This window comes from Palaemon carinicauda, chromosome 1 (assembly GCF_036898095.1).
Source record: "Palaemon carinicauda isolate YSFRI2023 chromosome 1, ASM3689809v2, whole genome shotgun sequence".
In the NCBI taxonomy this organism is placed as follows: Eukaryota; Metazoa; Arthropoda; class Malacostraca; order Decapoda; family Palaemonidae; genus Palaemon; species Palaemon carinicauda.
In genome coordinates, this window is record NC_090725.1 from 283,539,713 (window position 1) to 283,557,212 (window position 17,500).

General features: G+C 32.3%; 1 protein-coding gene across 1 annotated transcript in view; it reads right to left on the reverse strand.

Moving 5' to 3' along the window:
• Positions 1-2,923: 2,923 nt before the first annotated feature.
• LOC137657284 (dimethylglycine dehydrogenase, mitochondrial-like) overlaps positions 2,924-17,500 on the reverse strand; it is a 63,247-nt gene continuing 48,670 nt past the window's right edge. The window contains exons 13-19 of the mRNA XM_068391621.1: positions 16,689-16,829; positions 13,370-13,532; positions 12,729-12,861; positions 9,386-9,519; positions 7,135-7,236; positions 6,869-7,003; positions 2,924-5,468 (exon numbers count right to left, since the gene is read on the reverse strand). Coding sequence (XP_068247722.1) covers positions 5,382-5,468; positions 6,869-7,003; positions 7,135-7,236; positions 9,386-9,519; positions 12,729-12,861; positions 13,370-13,532; positions 16,689-16,829 — 895 coding nt within the window. The 3' untranslated portion in view covers positions 2,924-5,381. The remainder of the gene's footprint in view (positions 5,469-6,868; positions 7,004-7,134; positions 7,237-9,385; positions 9,520-12,728; positions 12,862-13,369; positions 13,533-16,688; positions 16,830-17,500) is intronic.

Genomic DNA, 17,500 nt, shown 5'->3' on the forward strand with positions numbered 1-17,500 from the left:
TCAGCCTATCCCTTCGTAAAAGGATGATAGGTTGCTGAAAATGTATGCATATTACCACTCACATTACAAAATTCATTAAATTCTTGCGAGGTAAACTGTGGACCATTATAAGTTACGATTCTTTCTGGAATACCAGATGTAGGAAAAATTTGCATTAATTCTTTTACAGTTTAATAAGATGTTGTCGTCTTTATTGGAATTACTTCTGGTAACTTACTGTAAGCATCTACAACTATCAAAAACAAACAACCCAAGAAAGGGCCTGACAAATCTATTTGCACTCTTTTCCATGGATTCTTGGATAACTGCCATAGGTATATTGTAGCAAAATGAGGATTGTTTTGTTGCGTAACGCAATTCATCCAATTTTTACAAATAATTCAATTTCTCTATCTGCACCTGGCCACCAGACAAAGGTCCTAATACCCTTTGATCTGACAATACCTAGGTGATCAGCATGTATTTCAGACAAAACCTTATTCCCCTGTGAACTAGGAATAATTACTCTTGACCCTTTCATTATACAACCTTGTGCTATGCTCAATTGACTCCATATATCTTTATAGGGTTTACAGTTTGCCTCAGTTCCACGTAAGTCCCTACCTGTCATTGAACTTTCTAAAACCTTAATATGTATTGGATCTTTCATGGTATTGCGTGCAATATCCTTGGCTGTAATGGGTACATCATATATTAAAACTAACAATATACTGTTAATAATTTTCTGGTTCTTTTCCCCCTTCCTTTGGGGAGGAGCTTCTTCAGGGACTCAAAGCACTCTATTCGATGCCGCGGTGTTGGACTGCCCCGCCAGGAATAAGAGTCCTAGACTGGGAACTGTTCCCTCGCTGGCCCACTTCAAACGTCATTCTCCAGGGCATAGGTCACGACAGACATGGACCAGAGATCCAAACACGAGGCCATGTTACTAGCACCCAACACGTCTGTGGCTTCCTGAACCATGAAGCCGATGGACTGACTACTTCATTCCTTTGGCATCAGGGGCCAGAATCACCAGGTTCTCCTCCTAAGCTCGATGCCCCTGACAGGAAACCGCAGGAGTGTAGAAACACCTGTTCTTCACCTCCGGGAAGGACAACAACCTCAACATGTAGCTAGATGTAAGAGTCCCCATCAGCTCTGACACCGCTGAGGTGATATCCTTCATTCTCTCCCTGCAGTCCTGGGAGAGAGGTAGATACAGGGAGGGCCTTGCCTCCCTTGGGGCACCGTACCGGCACACAAGACCAGTGGTGTGCTGTTGCGCCTGCATGGGGAAGGGCTCCAGAAGATCATTAAGCTTCTGTATGGTCCATCCCATGGGGCCGAGAAATGAGCATCCCAATGTTCCGCATCTCCGGCAGAAGGGGATGCATGCCGCCCATCCTCCGCCTGGCTACGTTTTGTGTCTGGAGTGGGTCCTAGGGACACAGGGCCGTAAGACAGCATTCTGGAGGAGTGACGCTTCCTCCCTTGGTCCTCTGTCCTCTTTCGACAGCACCCAAGCCGAGGCGGCAGGGAGGGAGTATGGGGTTACATCGGCGGTAGAGTACCCATTATCTCCCTCAACACCACCACTACATCCGGCGTGGCCTGCCCTGGTGACGGGGTGGAAGGGATCCCGGAAGGACTGGGAAGCGGGAGGGAGCCTGATTCCCGGACGAGCACACTAGAATTCTCATCCGTGACCTCTGAGAGCCCTGGAGAGAAAGAGGTTCCCAACATACTGTGGACCGATGAACACCATGAAGGAGGCCATGACCCACTGCCCTTCCTCGAGGGCGACCTGTCGTTCTTCGCCTTCTTGTGTCCCTTAGTGGCCATCTTGGCCCACCGAGTCTCGGTCCAATCAACACACTCCTTACACTTCTCACTCAGGTAACAAAAACGGCCTCGACACGAGGTACACGAAACATGAGGATCCACATCCATATGGGAAAAGAGGGCTGCACACAGCTTCCCATTTACACCTGGGCAACGACGCTGCACACGCACAGACTCCTTACTGAACAAGCAAGCAAGGGAATGAAGGGGAACATGGGGAAAAGACAAGTTAACACTCGCGCTAACACTAGGGAAAAACAACAAGGTCCTGAGAGAAAACTGAAGAAATGACCTCACGCGACCACAACCAGTGATGGAATGGTGACGGTCCCGACTGCCCTGGCTGGCTCTAGGCACGTTCTTCCCGGGTGCGTCTTCTTGAAGCATTATGGTTAAACAGATGAGGTCGAGGTCGAGTGCTCCGAGAGGGGGAAAAATTATCTGATCGTGGGAGCTTGAAGCTCCAGGTATCCTAAAGAGAGTGGTTCGGCGTAAGTACAGTGTTGGAACAAATAAATAATATATATATATATATATATATATATATATATATATATATATATATATATATATATATATATATATATATATATATATACAGGGATACGGGCAATTCTCTCTCTACATCTCTAAGAATTCAAAATGTTTTATTCTCGTAGCGATTTCCGTGACGTTATCTTGGGAGTTTAGAATAAGATAATGAGAGTCACTCGAAAATAAAAGAAATTGAAGAAGCGAAATCCAAATTTTTCTTAAAACATATTTTATTTCTATAACTATAACTAATCAACAAATAACAACAGTTACCTGAAAAAAACATGTAAATGAATGATTTTTAACATCTTTACCTTATCACAGCTCTCCCAAACATAGAGGTTACAGAACATATATATTCATGATCTACATGATGCTCAGCAAATACTTTAAAGATATGCACAACCTTATTTGTTGTTGATGAAGTGTACAAGTTAGTCATCACATTAGGTTTTTTGGCGGGGTATCTAGTACATCTTCTAACATAAAAAAAAAAAAAAATAAAAAAAAATCTCTAAAGATGAGTAACTACAATAATTATATGATAATTATTATGCATTGCTACTTTAAATTTGAATCTCTCTCTCTCTCTCTCTCTCTCTCTCTCTCTCTCTCTCTCTCTCTCTCTCTCTCTCAAAACTGATCACTCGTGTTGTCAAGCAAATAATGAATAAATTATTAACTACAACAATTATATGGTAATTGTTACGCATTGCTACTCAAAATATCAATTCTCTCTCTCTCTCTCTCTCTCTCTCTCTCTCTCTCTCTCTCTCTCTCTCTCTCTCAAAACTGATCACTAGTGTTTTCTAGCAAACAATGAATAAATTAGTAACTTCAACAATTATTTGGTAATTGTTACGCATTGCTACTCAAAATATCAGTTCTCTCTCTCTCTCTCTCTCTCTCTCTCTCTCTCTCTCTCTCTCTCTCTCTCTCTCTCTCTCTCTCAACAACTGACCACTAATGTTTTCATATTGAATTCTCATAAAAGATTCAGAACATGATTCACAACAATACATTCGAATATTATCTTTCGTGCAAAATGAAGTTTTACATCATTCAAAGGCTAATAAGAAGATCAGCTGATAACAGATGGAGGAGGGTTGCAATTAGATATTGTATTCAGACATGAATTCAAAATGTATTGAATTTTCATTTTATGGTTATAACACTAAGTTATGCCTTGTCTCTAAATTATCTTACTATCTCTATCGATTATAATAACAGCCTCAATAAGGGATCTTTTTTTTTTTCAATAATTAATGGCTTCGAAGCTGCCTTGTCGAATTTCGACATGTCTAGCATGGCAGTTATGTAAATAAAATGATATAGAACTATAAGAAATACCAAGACACGAAAGGTTTCCGTTTCCTATATATTCTCGTCACCAAGTCAAATTGCAACTTCTAACTTTTAAAAATAATGACTTCAATGCACCGGTTGAATTACTTGTTATGGAGACTAGCAATTAGGCTGAAAGGACAGCTGTTAAAGTAAGTAGTATTTCATCCAAATGTTTAAGAAATTCACTTGATTGACGTCTCTGACTGACGTGATACAGTATTCTTTTGTATCCCTACTATTTCTGGGACAGCAAGAGATGTAGGAAAATCTCTTAACTGATAAGAGCAGAATCGGACAATAGCTTGCTGTCTTAGTAAGGATTACCACTCTTGCTATTATTGTTAATGTTCTCTTTTGTGTCTATTCAAACTCTAGTGAAGCGTTGTTAAGTATTGATTTGGTAAGATAATCATCGTAATCCTCATTGATTTATATGTAGACGATGATACTGAACCTCAATTAGGTAGGTAGGCAGTTTTCTTGTACTAATATCTGATGGTTTTATTCATTTATCTGTAGACGATGCTAATGACCCTCCCTTAGGTAATTAGGCAGTCTTCTTCTACAATTATGTAATAGTTTTATTTCATTGAAAGGGCGGCTCTTGTATGCCACAGAGAAATTTTAAATAGATATATATTTGATTCATTTTCAGCTCTTTTGAAGAAAAGAGATTAACAGAGATATGCAGTCAGCTGCTAACAACGGTAATGATCAATGAGCAAAAATAGATTACATTGTAACGATAAATAAGCTTTGATTAGAGCACTTAATTCGATTATACAATGAAGAAGAATTAGACCAATAAAGGCAGTTGATTATTGAATGGAAATACTTGAAAGATGCCGAAGGCAAAATATATTTTTTTGTGCTCATATGACTAAAGGGTGGTTAATGGTTTAATAGCTAAAAGCGCTTCATGAATGATAAAAGAAAAAAAAAGGAAAAAAAAAGAAAAAAAAAATAGTATGTGATGAACTGAATCCGCCAATCTTCTTTAAATACGTTTAAAAAAAACGATTTATAACGAACCTCTGATAGTACTTACAGATGGCGTAACCATCAAATTTGATGTATAGAAATAATATAGAGTACTAATAATTAAAAATCATATTTCAGTATAATAAAGTGAGCTATCATAGTCACTCGACCATTGGCTGTTATCGCTGCAATATTCTGCATACGAAAATTCCTATATGTTTTTGTATTGCCAATTTTTCTTAAGAATACTTCTTGCTATAAACTGTACATTCGCTGTACATAAGTTCAGTTATGTTGATTGCTTTAGTTAATATCGTTACTTTACATTAGTCATGGTACAATACATGAGTTAAATAAGTAAATTATTTTGTTTTTACATTTGTAACTCAAAACGTGCTAAAAAAACAACCTTAATAATAGGCATTAACAAATCTAAAGAAGACCTGATTTAAACTGTTGCCATAGACACTGCTTGTTAAAACATCTGTTCTAAACATTATAAAAAGTTTGCTCCAACATTTCCCGCCCGAACACCAAAAAACATTGCAAAACATTTACAAAAAAACAGAAACATAACTTCCTGAAACGCTTAAAAAATGTTATCATTGAGCATTTTATATTTTTCTTATTGTTTGCCTCAACAAACACTATAACGTATTTCACAGGCAAAACAATATGTAAAAGCGACTCTCTCATCACTTCTTTTTTGCTCTTTCAGTGTGAGTCGGCAGCGGTGGTCCGGGAAGAACTGTGGCATCGTGAAGATTTCCTAGAAGCTCCACCTGACGAATAGAGACATCAATTGTGAAAATTCCGATATTAATTAGTAAGCGCATAAATGAATGTAAAGGAATAGGTTGCCCAATATTTGTTTATTGGAATTCCTCTATAAATAGTTGTTACAGAAAGATGGAATTACTCGAATAGGCTTTTGTGGTTTATTGTCATATCTCATTGTTATCTATTGACAGTTAGTAGAGGCAATTGTTTAATAAAGGGTGGTTACACACATAATATATATATATATATATATATATATATATATATATATATATATATATGTATATATATATATACATATATATGTATAGGTATATGTATAATTTATTTATCTATATTTAGACGTGTATATATATATATATATATATATATATATATATATATATATATATAAATTATTCATTTGTATATACGTAAATATATACATATATTATATATATATATATATATATATATATACATATATGTGTGTGTGTGTCCGTGTGTACGGTACATATACAGTACATTTGTATTTAGACAGATAGGCAGAGAAAGATAGATATATGTAATATATATAAATTAGGTATGTATACATATATGCACGCAAATAAAGGTCTTTCCAAAGGAATATGAATTAATATATATTCAATATATATATATATATATATATATATATATATATATATACAATATATTACATCAAATCCCTGTAATAAGTAGGATGATATAATAGCTCTAAGCCGCTTGGTAATGGATGGAGATTTAGTGAGGTGCTTGGAATATTGACATAATATATTTCTCCGCTTTGAATTCATTCAGATTTTTTATGCTGAAGATTTGATTTGATCTTTTTGGAAGGAATCTATTTCTATCTTTGTCAAGGTTCATTAATGTAGGTATCATTTCTCTTGATATATATATATATATATATATATATATATATATATATATATATATATATATATATATACATATATATCTACACATATACATGCATAGATAACCGGACACCTGCTCTATGTTAGATAGGGATATATATAAACATATATATATATATATGAGTGTGTGTATATATATATATATATATATATATATATATATGTATATATATAAATATATATATATATATATATATATATATATATATATATATATATATATATATATATATACATTTACACATACACAAGCATATATAACCAGACACCTGCTCTGCATTACATATGGATATATATATATATATACATATACATATATATATATACATATATATATATATATATATATATATATATATATATATATATATATTAGCCTACTGTGTGTATGCATAAATAAATAAATATACATATATATATACATATATATATATATATATATATATATATATATATATATATATGCTTGTTAACATGTGTCTTACCTGGACTGTGCTCCCTGGAAGCGCCATTACTGGTGGCACATAGGCAAAAGCAAGAGGTTTACCTAAATGGTACGAATAACATCCACTGGTTGTGTTACCAACAACTTTACCACATGACCACACAGTTTCGTCTCCCTTTAACAAAAGAACATAGTTAGAATTAGGAGTTTAAATAATTATCAACTAATCTTGATTCTTACATAGAATGTTAAAGTTATGAGTCAAAATTTAAACAAAACATATTTCAAACACTATAATGAACTCACATGAGGATCATGATCATCTGCATCAATAACAATTTGGACGAGATGTTTCTTTGGTCTTAATTTCAGAAGTTCTACCAGAGATGATCGACCAACAAAGTCAGCCTGTAAAGGTAAATTCATTAATATAAAGCTGCTTCGAGCAAACTCCTGACGGGTGCAATTACAATTGCACGCATTGCTCCTACAACTGCGCTAAAAAAACTCATTATTGCATGCATCTTTTTATCATTATTACGAGCAAAAATAATCTTAATGGCGTGATATAAATTATAGGTAATTATAATATTTCAATAGTGACCCACAGGGATGGCGAGCGAGGCACATCCCTGTTCCGCTTTCCAGAACAGAGGAGCTGTGAGACTGTTTATTTGTGAGGAAAGCGATCCACGTGGTATAGATTATAGGCAATTATGATACTTTGTTTTATCATAACCATATGCAGTAGAGCGGTTTGAAAAAAAGGGATTAAAAGAAAACAGGGAAGAGTTGTGAAACTAATAGATTTCAGCCACAATCATAACACTTCTTAATCCTTAAATATATGCAAAGGTAATACGTCAGTTTTGACTATCTTTTATATGAGAACTGGGTCATGAGACCGGGAATTGTCAGTAAGCCATTCATTACAATTACATATATCCAAAGCAAGATAGTTACTTTCAAATATTCATACTTGCGAAGAAATTGCGACTAGGTAATATCCCAGGCATTTCCGAAATTGAGTGAAGATCTAGAGTACCTTTCTGTATCCCTAAGTTATGTAGCTATCGTGTATCTTATTGATTTATATAATCACTTCATTAACTGTTTATAACACAATAGGATTCATCTTATTTTTCAGGAAATGGTACTATGAAAGCTCTATGTTGTACAAAAAGAAAATATTCCAGTACTTTCCAAAAGAAGTATGTATAAATAGATTTGGAAAAGCTTTTTTAAAAATCTGCGATAATGTAAAAATTTATTTTTGTTGTTTAATTGACAGGAGAGACTATCCAAGAAAAATTATTAATAAGGATAACCATGTCAAAGGATTATACCAATCGTGCGTTACATAAAATAAAAAACGAGTTTGACTTTTCTGAGGATTGATCAACAAAGACATCTAGAAATCCATGAATTATAAACAACCCAAGTTTTGAATAGTTTATTTGTTTATAAAGATGAAAATTTGTATCAAGGTAAAGCAGTCAGAAATATAAAGAGTAACTTAAAACAGCCTATATTGTTTCCTAATAATCCAAACATAAACTACAGGTTAATTGACTGGCAGGAAACTTTCAGTACGGATGCTTCTTGTGTTATCAGAAGTGAGATAATATTTATAAGAAAATTGGTAAATTGGATTTCATAAAAAAAAAATTGTAGAGCCTTACTAGATAAGTTACAGGGATTAGAGAGTTTATAGAATTTCGTCTTTAGACTTAGAAGGGGAATAGGAAAAAATGCAGTTTGTAAAATCAGATTGTATAGAACGACATAAAGGGTAAGGAAATTGATATTCCAAGCTGGAAAATGAGTCTTTTCATTGATGACAATTTGAAAGAGAAGTCTGCAGGTAGGCTACTCTCCTCGGAAGAAGGAAAAGTTCATAGCTGCATAAAAGGAAACCATAAGGAAAATGAATTCAAGTGTAAGTCCTTTAGGGAAAGTTTTCCATACGAAAAAGCGGATAGCTTTTTGGAGTAACTGAAAGTATTGAAAGGGGGTATTGTTCATACTTTAATATTTTTCCATAGAGTACTGGTTTCAATATATATAAAATTTTCTTGCACAGGTAAAAATATATTAACTAATCTTACATAAAAATGGAGTCTGTCCATTAGCATTTTGTAGTACTGTAATCTTGAATGACAGATATTTGCAGTTTTTATTATAATATGAAAAATAAGTTATGTCATAAGATTTTACCAAACGTTTACGTAAAAGAATGAAAATATATTTTACTTGGAACAAAGTATAGTTTTATATATTTTAAATTCCAATATAATATTCATGACTAAGGAAATTAACTAAAAGTAAAGGTAAAATTTTAGCACTAAAAAATTTGATGGTATAAACAAGAAAAACCTTTGTTACAGTTTCTTTCAGGTCAATATATTCTATACAATTTAGATAATGCAAAAGCAGATTTAATTCTATTTGATTTCGAATAGTAATACCAAATAGGCCATTCAGTGCAATATCATTATATTGATAATGTCATAATTTCTAGACGTGAAATAATGATAAGAAAATGTACTATTCCTACCTTTTTCATATTGACAAAGCTCATTAACCCGGCATCAATAATCGTGGTGTCCATGTTCATTTCAGCTCCCCACATTCTGAAGCCCTTTTCTATTCGCAACACATTCATAGCAAAGGTACCAAAGTCTCCAGCACCTATGATGAAAAGCAATATTAATATGAAGTGCTAGGAAGACTGGAAACGGGAAAATAACATATAAAGAAAAACAATTTATGCAAGACTAATGATAAAATTTGAACTCTTTCTTAATCCAGCTGTTCAGTATTTCATGAAAACTTCTCTGCTTGCAGAATGTCATGGAAGATAAACTGTGTAGTTTTCTTTGAAGTTCCCGATTCCAGAATACCATAACTCTAAACTTTTCTTTAGATATTATTTTGTAGTACTTGTCTTGGTAAAGTATTGGAAATAATTTATCTGAATCATTGTTTCATTATACTGAAACTATGTGGTGTATAACCTTAGAAAAACACTAAAGTTTAGCATAATCATGGGGCTTTCTTCTTCTTAGAATAATTCTATATTTTTGTTGGTTCTCTTCCTTTAAGGATTCCTTTGAAATAAGAAATAAGGTCGGGTTCTTTGATATCGTTGTTTCATATACAAAATTCAAAAGCTTTAAACCCCACTAGGGGGAGGGAGCTGTGCTCTAAGTACACTTAAAGATGCACTAGGTATTACTTTACTATTCATAAAGGAATTGTAGCGTCCTTTTTTGTCCCTAGCTGGATTCATAATTGATTAAGGTATTATCCCTTCGTTACCGCTTCCTTCCTTTCTTTCATCTTGATGTCCTTAATCATTACTTCATATTGCAACTATAGTCCATTTCTTTTAGCGAGGTATATTTGCACCAACTCGCAACGGTGCCCTTTTATCTCAGAAAAGTTTCCTGATCGCTAATTGGTTAGAATGATCTTGTCCAACCAATCAGCGATCAGGAAACCTTTCCGAGCTAAAAGGACACCGCTGCGAGTCTGTGCAAATATGCCTCGCTAAAAGATATGGACTATAGTGCACACGGTTGCTGAATGGCCTCCATGATCCCAATGCCGGGCATTTTGACCTTAATTCATACATCCAATCTTCAAGGCTGGGAATAATAAGTATTACGCTAAAAGAAAAGCAACTCGATTTATTTTGTATCATGCATAGTTCCAACAATACCTTCAATTTCTAAATGCTTTTGGCACTGACAGCAGTTAATTTCTTTTCTAAATTTGTTGAGACTACTGTAGGTTGATTGCAAACTTTTACTGTATGCCGTCCCTCTTTGAAATCATTTTCAGATACAACAATGCATTTCAAGTTATTTTCTAAATATAACGGCTTGTCATTCTTTTCCATCAGGAAACATTACTCAAATTCAAAGATTTTCTCCAAATTACGAACGCTATCTGCATTACATAATAATTCTTTTATTGTATAAATGGCAACTGAAGCCCAAATTACGAAAATTGTATTGATAACTGAATGCGCATTACAATAATTAATCTTATATTTTGAAAATTTGTATTTAGGTTTATAAAAATATCTTGGTATTCTTTACCGGAATTGCAATCTTCTTTTTTTCCCGTCAATTTAAGTTTATATTCCTCGGTTGCATTTTGAATACATTTATGAAGTGATGTTTTTCAACTCTTGTTTTGGGCTTGATGCTTAGCAATCTTACAAGATATCGTCTAATTAATATTGTTTAACTATTGTTTAACTAATTATTTACGATCTACTGAATTTCAAGTTATTTTACAAATTACGAAGTCTTGCACACCTGTTATGATTCTTGAGAATTCCTCTGTAATGGTCTTTTCAATTGGTACTTCAGTCAAGGAATTGAATGATTTATTTTTTCAAAAATATTTCGTATTTAATATTTCAAATTTGAATTATTTTTTCAAAAATATTTCGTATTTAATATTTCAAATTTGAATTCAACGCGATATAGCTTATTACACTGGAAATTAAAAGTTAGGGGTCAACTAATTCAGTAGTTGGAAAGCTAAAAGGAATGCTTTGAATTAATTAATCAATCAGTGGCCACCCTGCGTTATGCCTTATGTGCCGTAATATACATTAAGCGCATAGTGTATCCATAAGATTTTCACATAATTTTCTCATTTATAATTGTTATATATCATATTAATTGTATTTTTTGTTTCGTATTTCTAGCGAGTAAACAATGAAATGAAGCAATAAACAAATTATTTGATTCTAATACAGTATTAGATATTCAAACTTACGAGAAAGATTGAAATGTGAAAAACGTGCATTCAAGATAAGGGATTTCACAAAGGCATCAAAGCTTATTTCACTGTTAATAATAGACTTTCAGCTTAAACTATCTAGGGTAAAAATCTATTTCATTATGCTCATTTATAGCAACAAGTAGCAAGTAACTAAATCATGTGAGAAACACAATAGAAAGGAAAATAGTTACTGAAGTACTCATTTATAGCAACAAGTAGCAAGTAACTAAATCATGTGAGAAACACAATAGAAAGAAAAATAGTTACTGAAGTACTCATTTATAGCAACAAGTAGCAACTAACTAAATCATGTGAGAAACCCAATAGAAAGGAAAATAGTTACTGAAAAACTCATTTATAGCAACAAGTAGCAACTAACTAAATCATGTGAGAAACACAATAGAAAGAAAAATAGTTACTGAAGTACTCATTTATAGCAACAAGTAGCAAGTAACTAAATCATGTGAGAAACAATAGAAAGAAAAATAGTTACTGAAGTACTCATTTATAGCAACAAGTAGCAAGTAACTAAATCATGTGAGAAACACAATAGAAAGAAAAATAGTTACTGAAGTACTCATTTATAGCAACAGGTAGCAAGTACCTAAATCATGAGAGAAACACAATAGAAAGAAAAATAGTTGCTGAAGTACTCATTTATAGCAACAAGTAGCAAGTAACTAAATCATATGAGAAACACAATAGAAAGGAAAATAGTTACTGAAGTACTCATTTATAGCAACAAGTAGCAAGTAACTAAATCATATGAGAAACACAATAGAAAGAAAAATAGTTACTGAAGTACTCATTTATAGCAACAGGTAGCAAGTAACGAAATCATGTGAGAAACACAATAGAAAGGAAAATAGTTACTGAAAAACTCATTTATAGCAACAAGTAGCAACTAACTAAATCATGTGAGAAACACAATAGAAAGAAAAATAGTTACTGAAGTACTCATTTATAGCAACAGGTAGCAAGTAACGAAATCATGTGAGAAACACAATAGAAAGGAAAATATGCACTAAAGCAACGAAGTCACAAACATCAGAGTATTTCAAAAGAGAAAAATAGAATAAGATTCTGTGAATGCATACCGAATTTTTCACCCGCATTAAGGAGTGCGCTGTACAATTCACCGGACTGGTGACGAGGATGGTAAAGCTCCCAACCCAGTTCTCCTGTATAGGAGAGTCTCAGGGCTGTACACTTCACACCTGCCACGTTTACCTGATCCAATAAATAATAGTTACAGGTTAACAAACATATCAATAAGGAGATAAGACTTTATCAGATAAACATATTAATAGATATATAATACTTTATTGAAAACGTATCAAGAGATATGATGTAATACCTTATTGAAAAATAGACATATCAATAGATCTATAATACTTAATTACATTTAAACATATTCATAGATTTATAATACTTTATCAAAAATAAACTATTCAACAGATATAAATACTTTAGTCAAAATAAAAATATTAATAGATATATACTTTATTCAAAATAAGCATATCAAAAGATATAAATTTATAATACTTTATTTAATATAAACATATCAATAGATATATGATAATTTACTCAAAATATTACCAATAAGAGTAACGAGGAAAAAATCATATATATATATATATATATATATATATATATATATATATATATATATATATATATATATACCCAAAAATGCACTTGTACCTTTTTTCTTTAACAACCAAAAATTAAGACATACCTCTTTTGATGAAAAGAAGGGGTATTTGCCCTTAAATTCCGGAGCAAGGCTGGACAAAATCTCCTTCGACTTAGGACCAGCTATACTGAGACATCCCAAATCTTCAGTAGCATTGCTGATACTCACTTTCCAATTACCCCGACGAGCATAGTCCTCAAGCCATCTATTGGGGGAAGTGCAAATTAGAATATGAAATAATTAATGTAAGTTGGAGTACACATAACTGATAATTTCTAATGTAAAAATAGGAGTTTTTTTAGTGACTTCGGTTTCACATAAGCTGTTAAAAATTTACATTAAAAACGGTAAAAGTCTGGCAACATTTATTCCGTTTTAAAAACGGATATATTGATGTAAAAAAGTGATATTACGGTCACCAACCCGTAAAAGATAATAACAAAGTAAGGTAAAATTACGGTCGCCTGTATTTTACTGAAATACGGTTAAGCACAGTATATTTTTATGGAGAAATTCCGATTGAAATTACAGTTTTTTCATAACAGTTCATTTTGGGATTTACAAGAGAATGGTTATCTGTTGACCAAGGGTTATTTACTTAGTCTTATTATTTTCTAGAATTTACCATTATAGAAAGAAAATCTTACGACTGCAACATTACTAATATATTCTAAAACAAAAACTGACCATACCTAGGATAGCATAATCTCAATAAAATTTTCATTATATAATAGCATGTAACTGCTTCTAAGTATGAAACCTATTAAATCTAATTATTATAATTCAGAAATTTTCATCCTTAATTGTTGACTGTAGACACTTTTAGTGACAGGTTGATCAATCATGGATGAAGAGAGAGAGAGAGAGAGAGAGAGAGAGAGAGAGAGAGAGAGAGAGAGAGAGAGAGAGAGAGACTACTTAAGGCACAGAAACTGAGTTAGTTACAAATATAATATGCATCTTGAAGCTTTGTCCGACAACAAAATTACCTTTGATAAATAAGTGTCATAAATAATTGCAAGATAAGAATGTTTCCTGAAAAATAATGACCAGAATACCTATAATTATTCATCCTAAATATTTTCCCTAAATCTCTTGTAATAAATATAAAAAGACATTGCTGCATTTCCTATTTTGAAATATAACATAATTAGTTTGGCATAATGAATTGAGGATTACATGCATTTTGTAATGGGTCATTGTTAAAAATTATTTGGTTGTGATTCAGTCAAACAAAAAATACACTCAAGTTCAAGCTGTTTATCGATTTATCTGCAGTGTATATATATATATATATATATATATATATATATATATATATATATATATATATATATATACATATATATATATATGTATAATGTATATATACACCTTTATATATAATACATACATATACATATACATAAATATATGTACTAATTACATATATTATATGATATGCATATATAATATATATATATATATATATATATGCATATATATATAATATAGATATATATATATATTAATATATATATATATATATATATATATATATATATATATATATATATATATATAAGATTGCGTACTCTAAACATAATAGAATGCCTTTTCTTCTACTGATTGCTATGGTTCATGAACTTCTTTTTTTGGGGGGTTTTGGTCTTTGAATTAGAGTCTGAGTAAATCACAATAATGACTACAGTCGTCACGGGTAATCCTCTTTTATATATTATATACATATATATGGACTGATTTCGAATGCCGTGTTTCTGTTTCCTATGCAGATGATGCTACTCTCTTTGGACTAATTCAATGCGTTTAAAATAGATCTGAGGTTAATGAATATTCTTAATCAAGATATAGTTAAATTAGTGCATTTTTCAAATTATGGAAGGAAAATAATCTCTAACAAGATTCATAATACTGTACACTTGTTATTAGGTCTAGAACATTGGATTCTCCCAACCCAGATATTCCCACTGACAATGTAATTCTTAATGGTAAATCGACTTTTGAGAAACACATTCAATTTGTTTTTCAGTTGCACAAATATGACTATCGAGATAATCTTTCAATATTTTTGGAGACTTACGTATCCTGGGAAAGTGTTTTAATTCTTTTTATTCAATCGTGTTCTGAATATTCTTATCCTGCTTGGTTGTCTGCAACTTGCTCTTATCTCAAACTGTTGGACAGACTTTTGAGGTCTGTTGAGTTTCATATTCATGTTCTGGTAATTAGTTTCTGGCACCTCTGATCAGTTGTGAATGCTATATTAGATATTTTCATAATTCTAACCACCATTTACCTTCTTTTCTTAGACTACTGGGCATACAATTAAGTTTAACTGTCCTTTTTACAAGGTTCAGTACTACACAGGGTTCTAAGATTATATTTCAGTTGTAATCAAATTGGGGACTGATCACCCAGAATAAATTGGTGAAAATAGGTTATTGCAAAAGGTCAGACTTTGGGTGAAACCTATCAGTGCATATCAAGGGGTGCAAGTTATGCCCTATTTAAAGTTTTTTTTTTTTTTTTAAAGTTATGCCCTATTTAAAGTTTTTTTTTTTTTAAAGTTATGCCCTATTTAAAGTTTTTTTTTTTTTTTTTTTTTTTTTTTTTTTTTTTTTGGTGCAGCCTTTCAGCCCCTAGCTTCTCTTACTCTTAGGTCTTCAACTATACCTTCATTCCCTCTTCCTTTTTTTCTATCTTGCTATCTAATCTCTTATTTCTTACTTCTTAATGGAACTTTGGGACTTCCCTCTCAAATTTCACATGGCCTCCACGTCTTCTGAGCTGAGCCTTATGGCAAAAAATCAATAATCCAGTCCATTCCTAATGCATTTCATGTTGAAAAGGTTCTCATAAGTTTCGTGCCATAATTTATCAGTTACTTTAGTTCAACATTGCTTATTATCGTAATTATTTCTCTTTTATAGTTAATTATTTATTTACTAACTCAGTTTCTACAGTGGGTAGCTTCCCCTCTTGGAACCCTGATCTTGAATTGCAACTTGCTTATAATAATAATAATAATAATAATAATAATAATAATAATAATAATAATAATAATAACTGAGATATGATTCTTGAACACCTTTCATTACCTACTTTCAGTTTTAAAAAGCAAAGGAAATTTAAAAGAATCGAAAACATTCCCAATGATACATATGAAATTGGATATTTCATCTACAATATTCAACGAAGTCTCAATCTAATATATTGTTGATAGAGATCATCTATGTTGAATAAATGAAACTCCTTTATCTTGTGGTTGCGATTGGATAAACTCTACGGACTATTTTAGTAACATTTCAGAACAACTGAAGTACATCATGCATTCGTATAAAACTTAGAACTTGATACTCACCTCAGATCATGGTACTCGACACCAGAGCCTGTGATTATAAGGAATGAATCTTCGTGCGTTCTAGTCACTGTTAGTTCTGCATAAACGTGTCCAGATGGAGAAAGTACGTGTGTGATTACCGTTCGATTCAGACGTGGCACGCTGAAATCAATCCAAAATACAAAATAAGCATTGGATTATTGTATTCTTAAGAGAAACAGATTTGATTTAAATAAAAATCTAGAGTAAAATCTAAGATATTGTTTAATGGGAAAGAGAGGTATTACTATGATATATGTCATTTTATATCAATATGATGCTCGACAAAAAATAGTAAACATACTGTTTCTACTTTTTTTTTTTTTTTACTAAAATTCATTTAAGAATCTTGGGTGCGTTTACTTTGGGATTGATATTCTTGATAGAAATTCATTTACTTTTTAACAATAAAACTTACATTTTCTACCGTTTTAATTATCTAATCTAACATTAAATAAAAAAATTCCTTTAGTCTTGAATTTTGCTCAGGACGTTTCTCTGCATAAAGCCAATTACTTTGCGAACAATGGCTGTCTTAATAGCCCTCAGCGTTTTTCGCAGTAAGAGAATGCCGTCAATACATCTCACGCGGTGCACTGTACGCATGATTTAATGATCATTGCCGCGTCCCTTTATCCATCACATTCTAGTTTGCTATACTTCCTAGTTACTTTCTTCCTTCTTGTTATCCCATTTCTTGCCTCTTTATTTTTCTAGTGTAAATGTGAGGTTTTCCCCTAATTGCACTTCGGCGCGGAATGACCTTCCCAGTCCCAGAGCCGAGCAAGATTCTA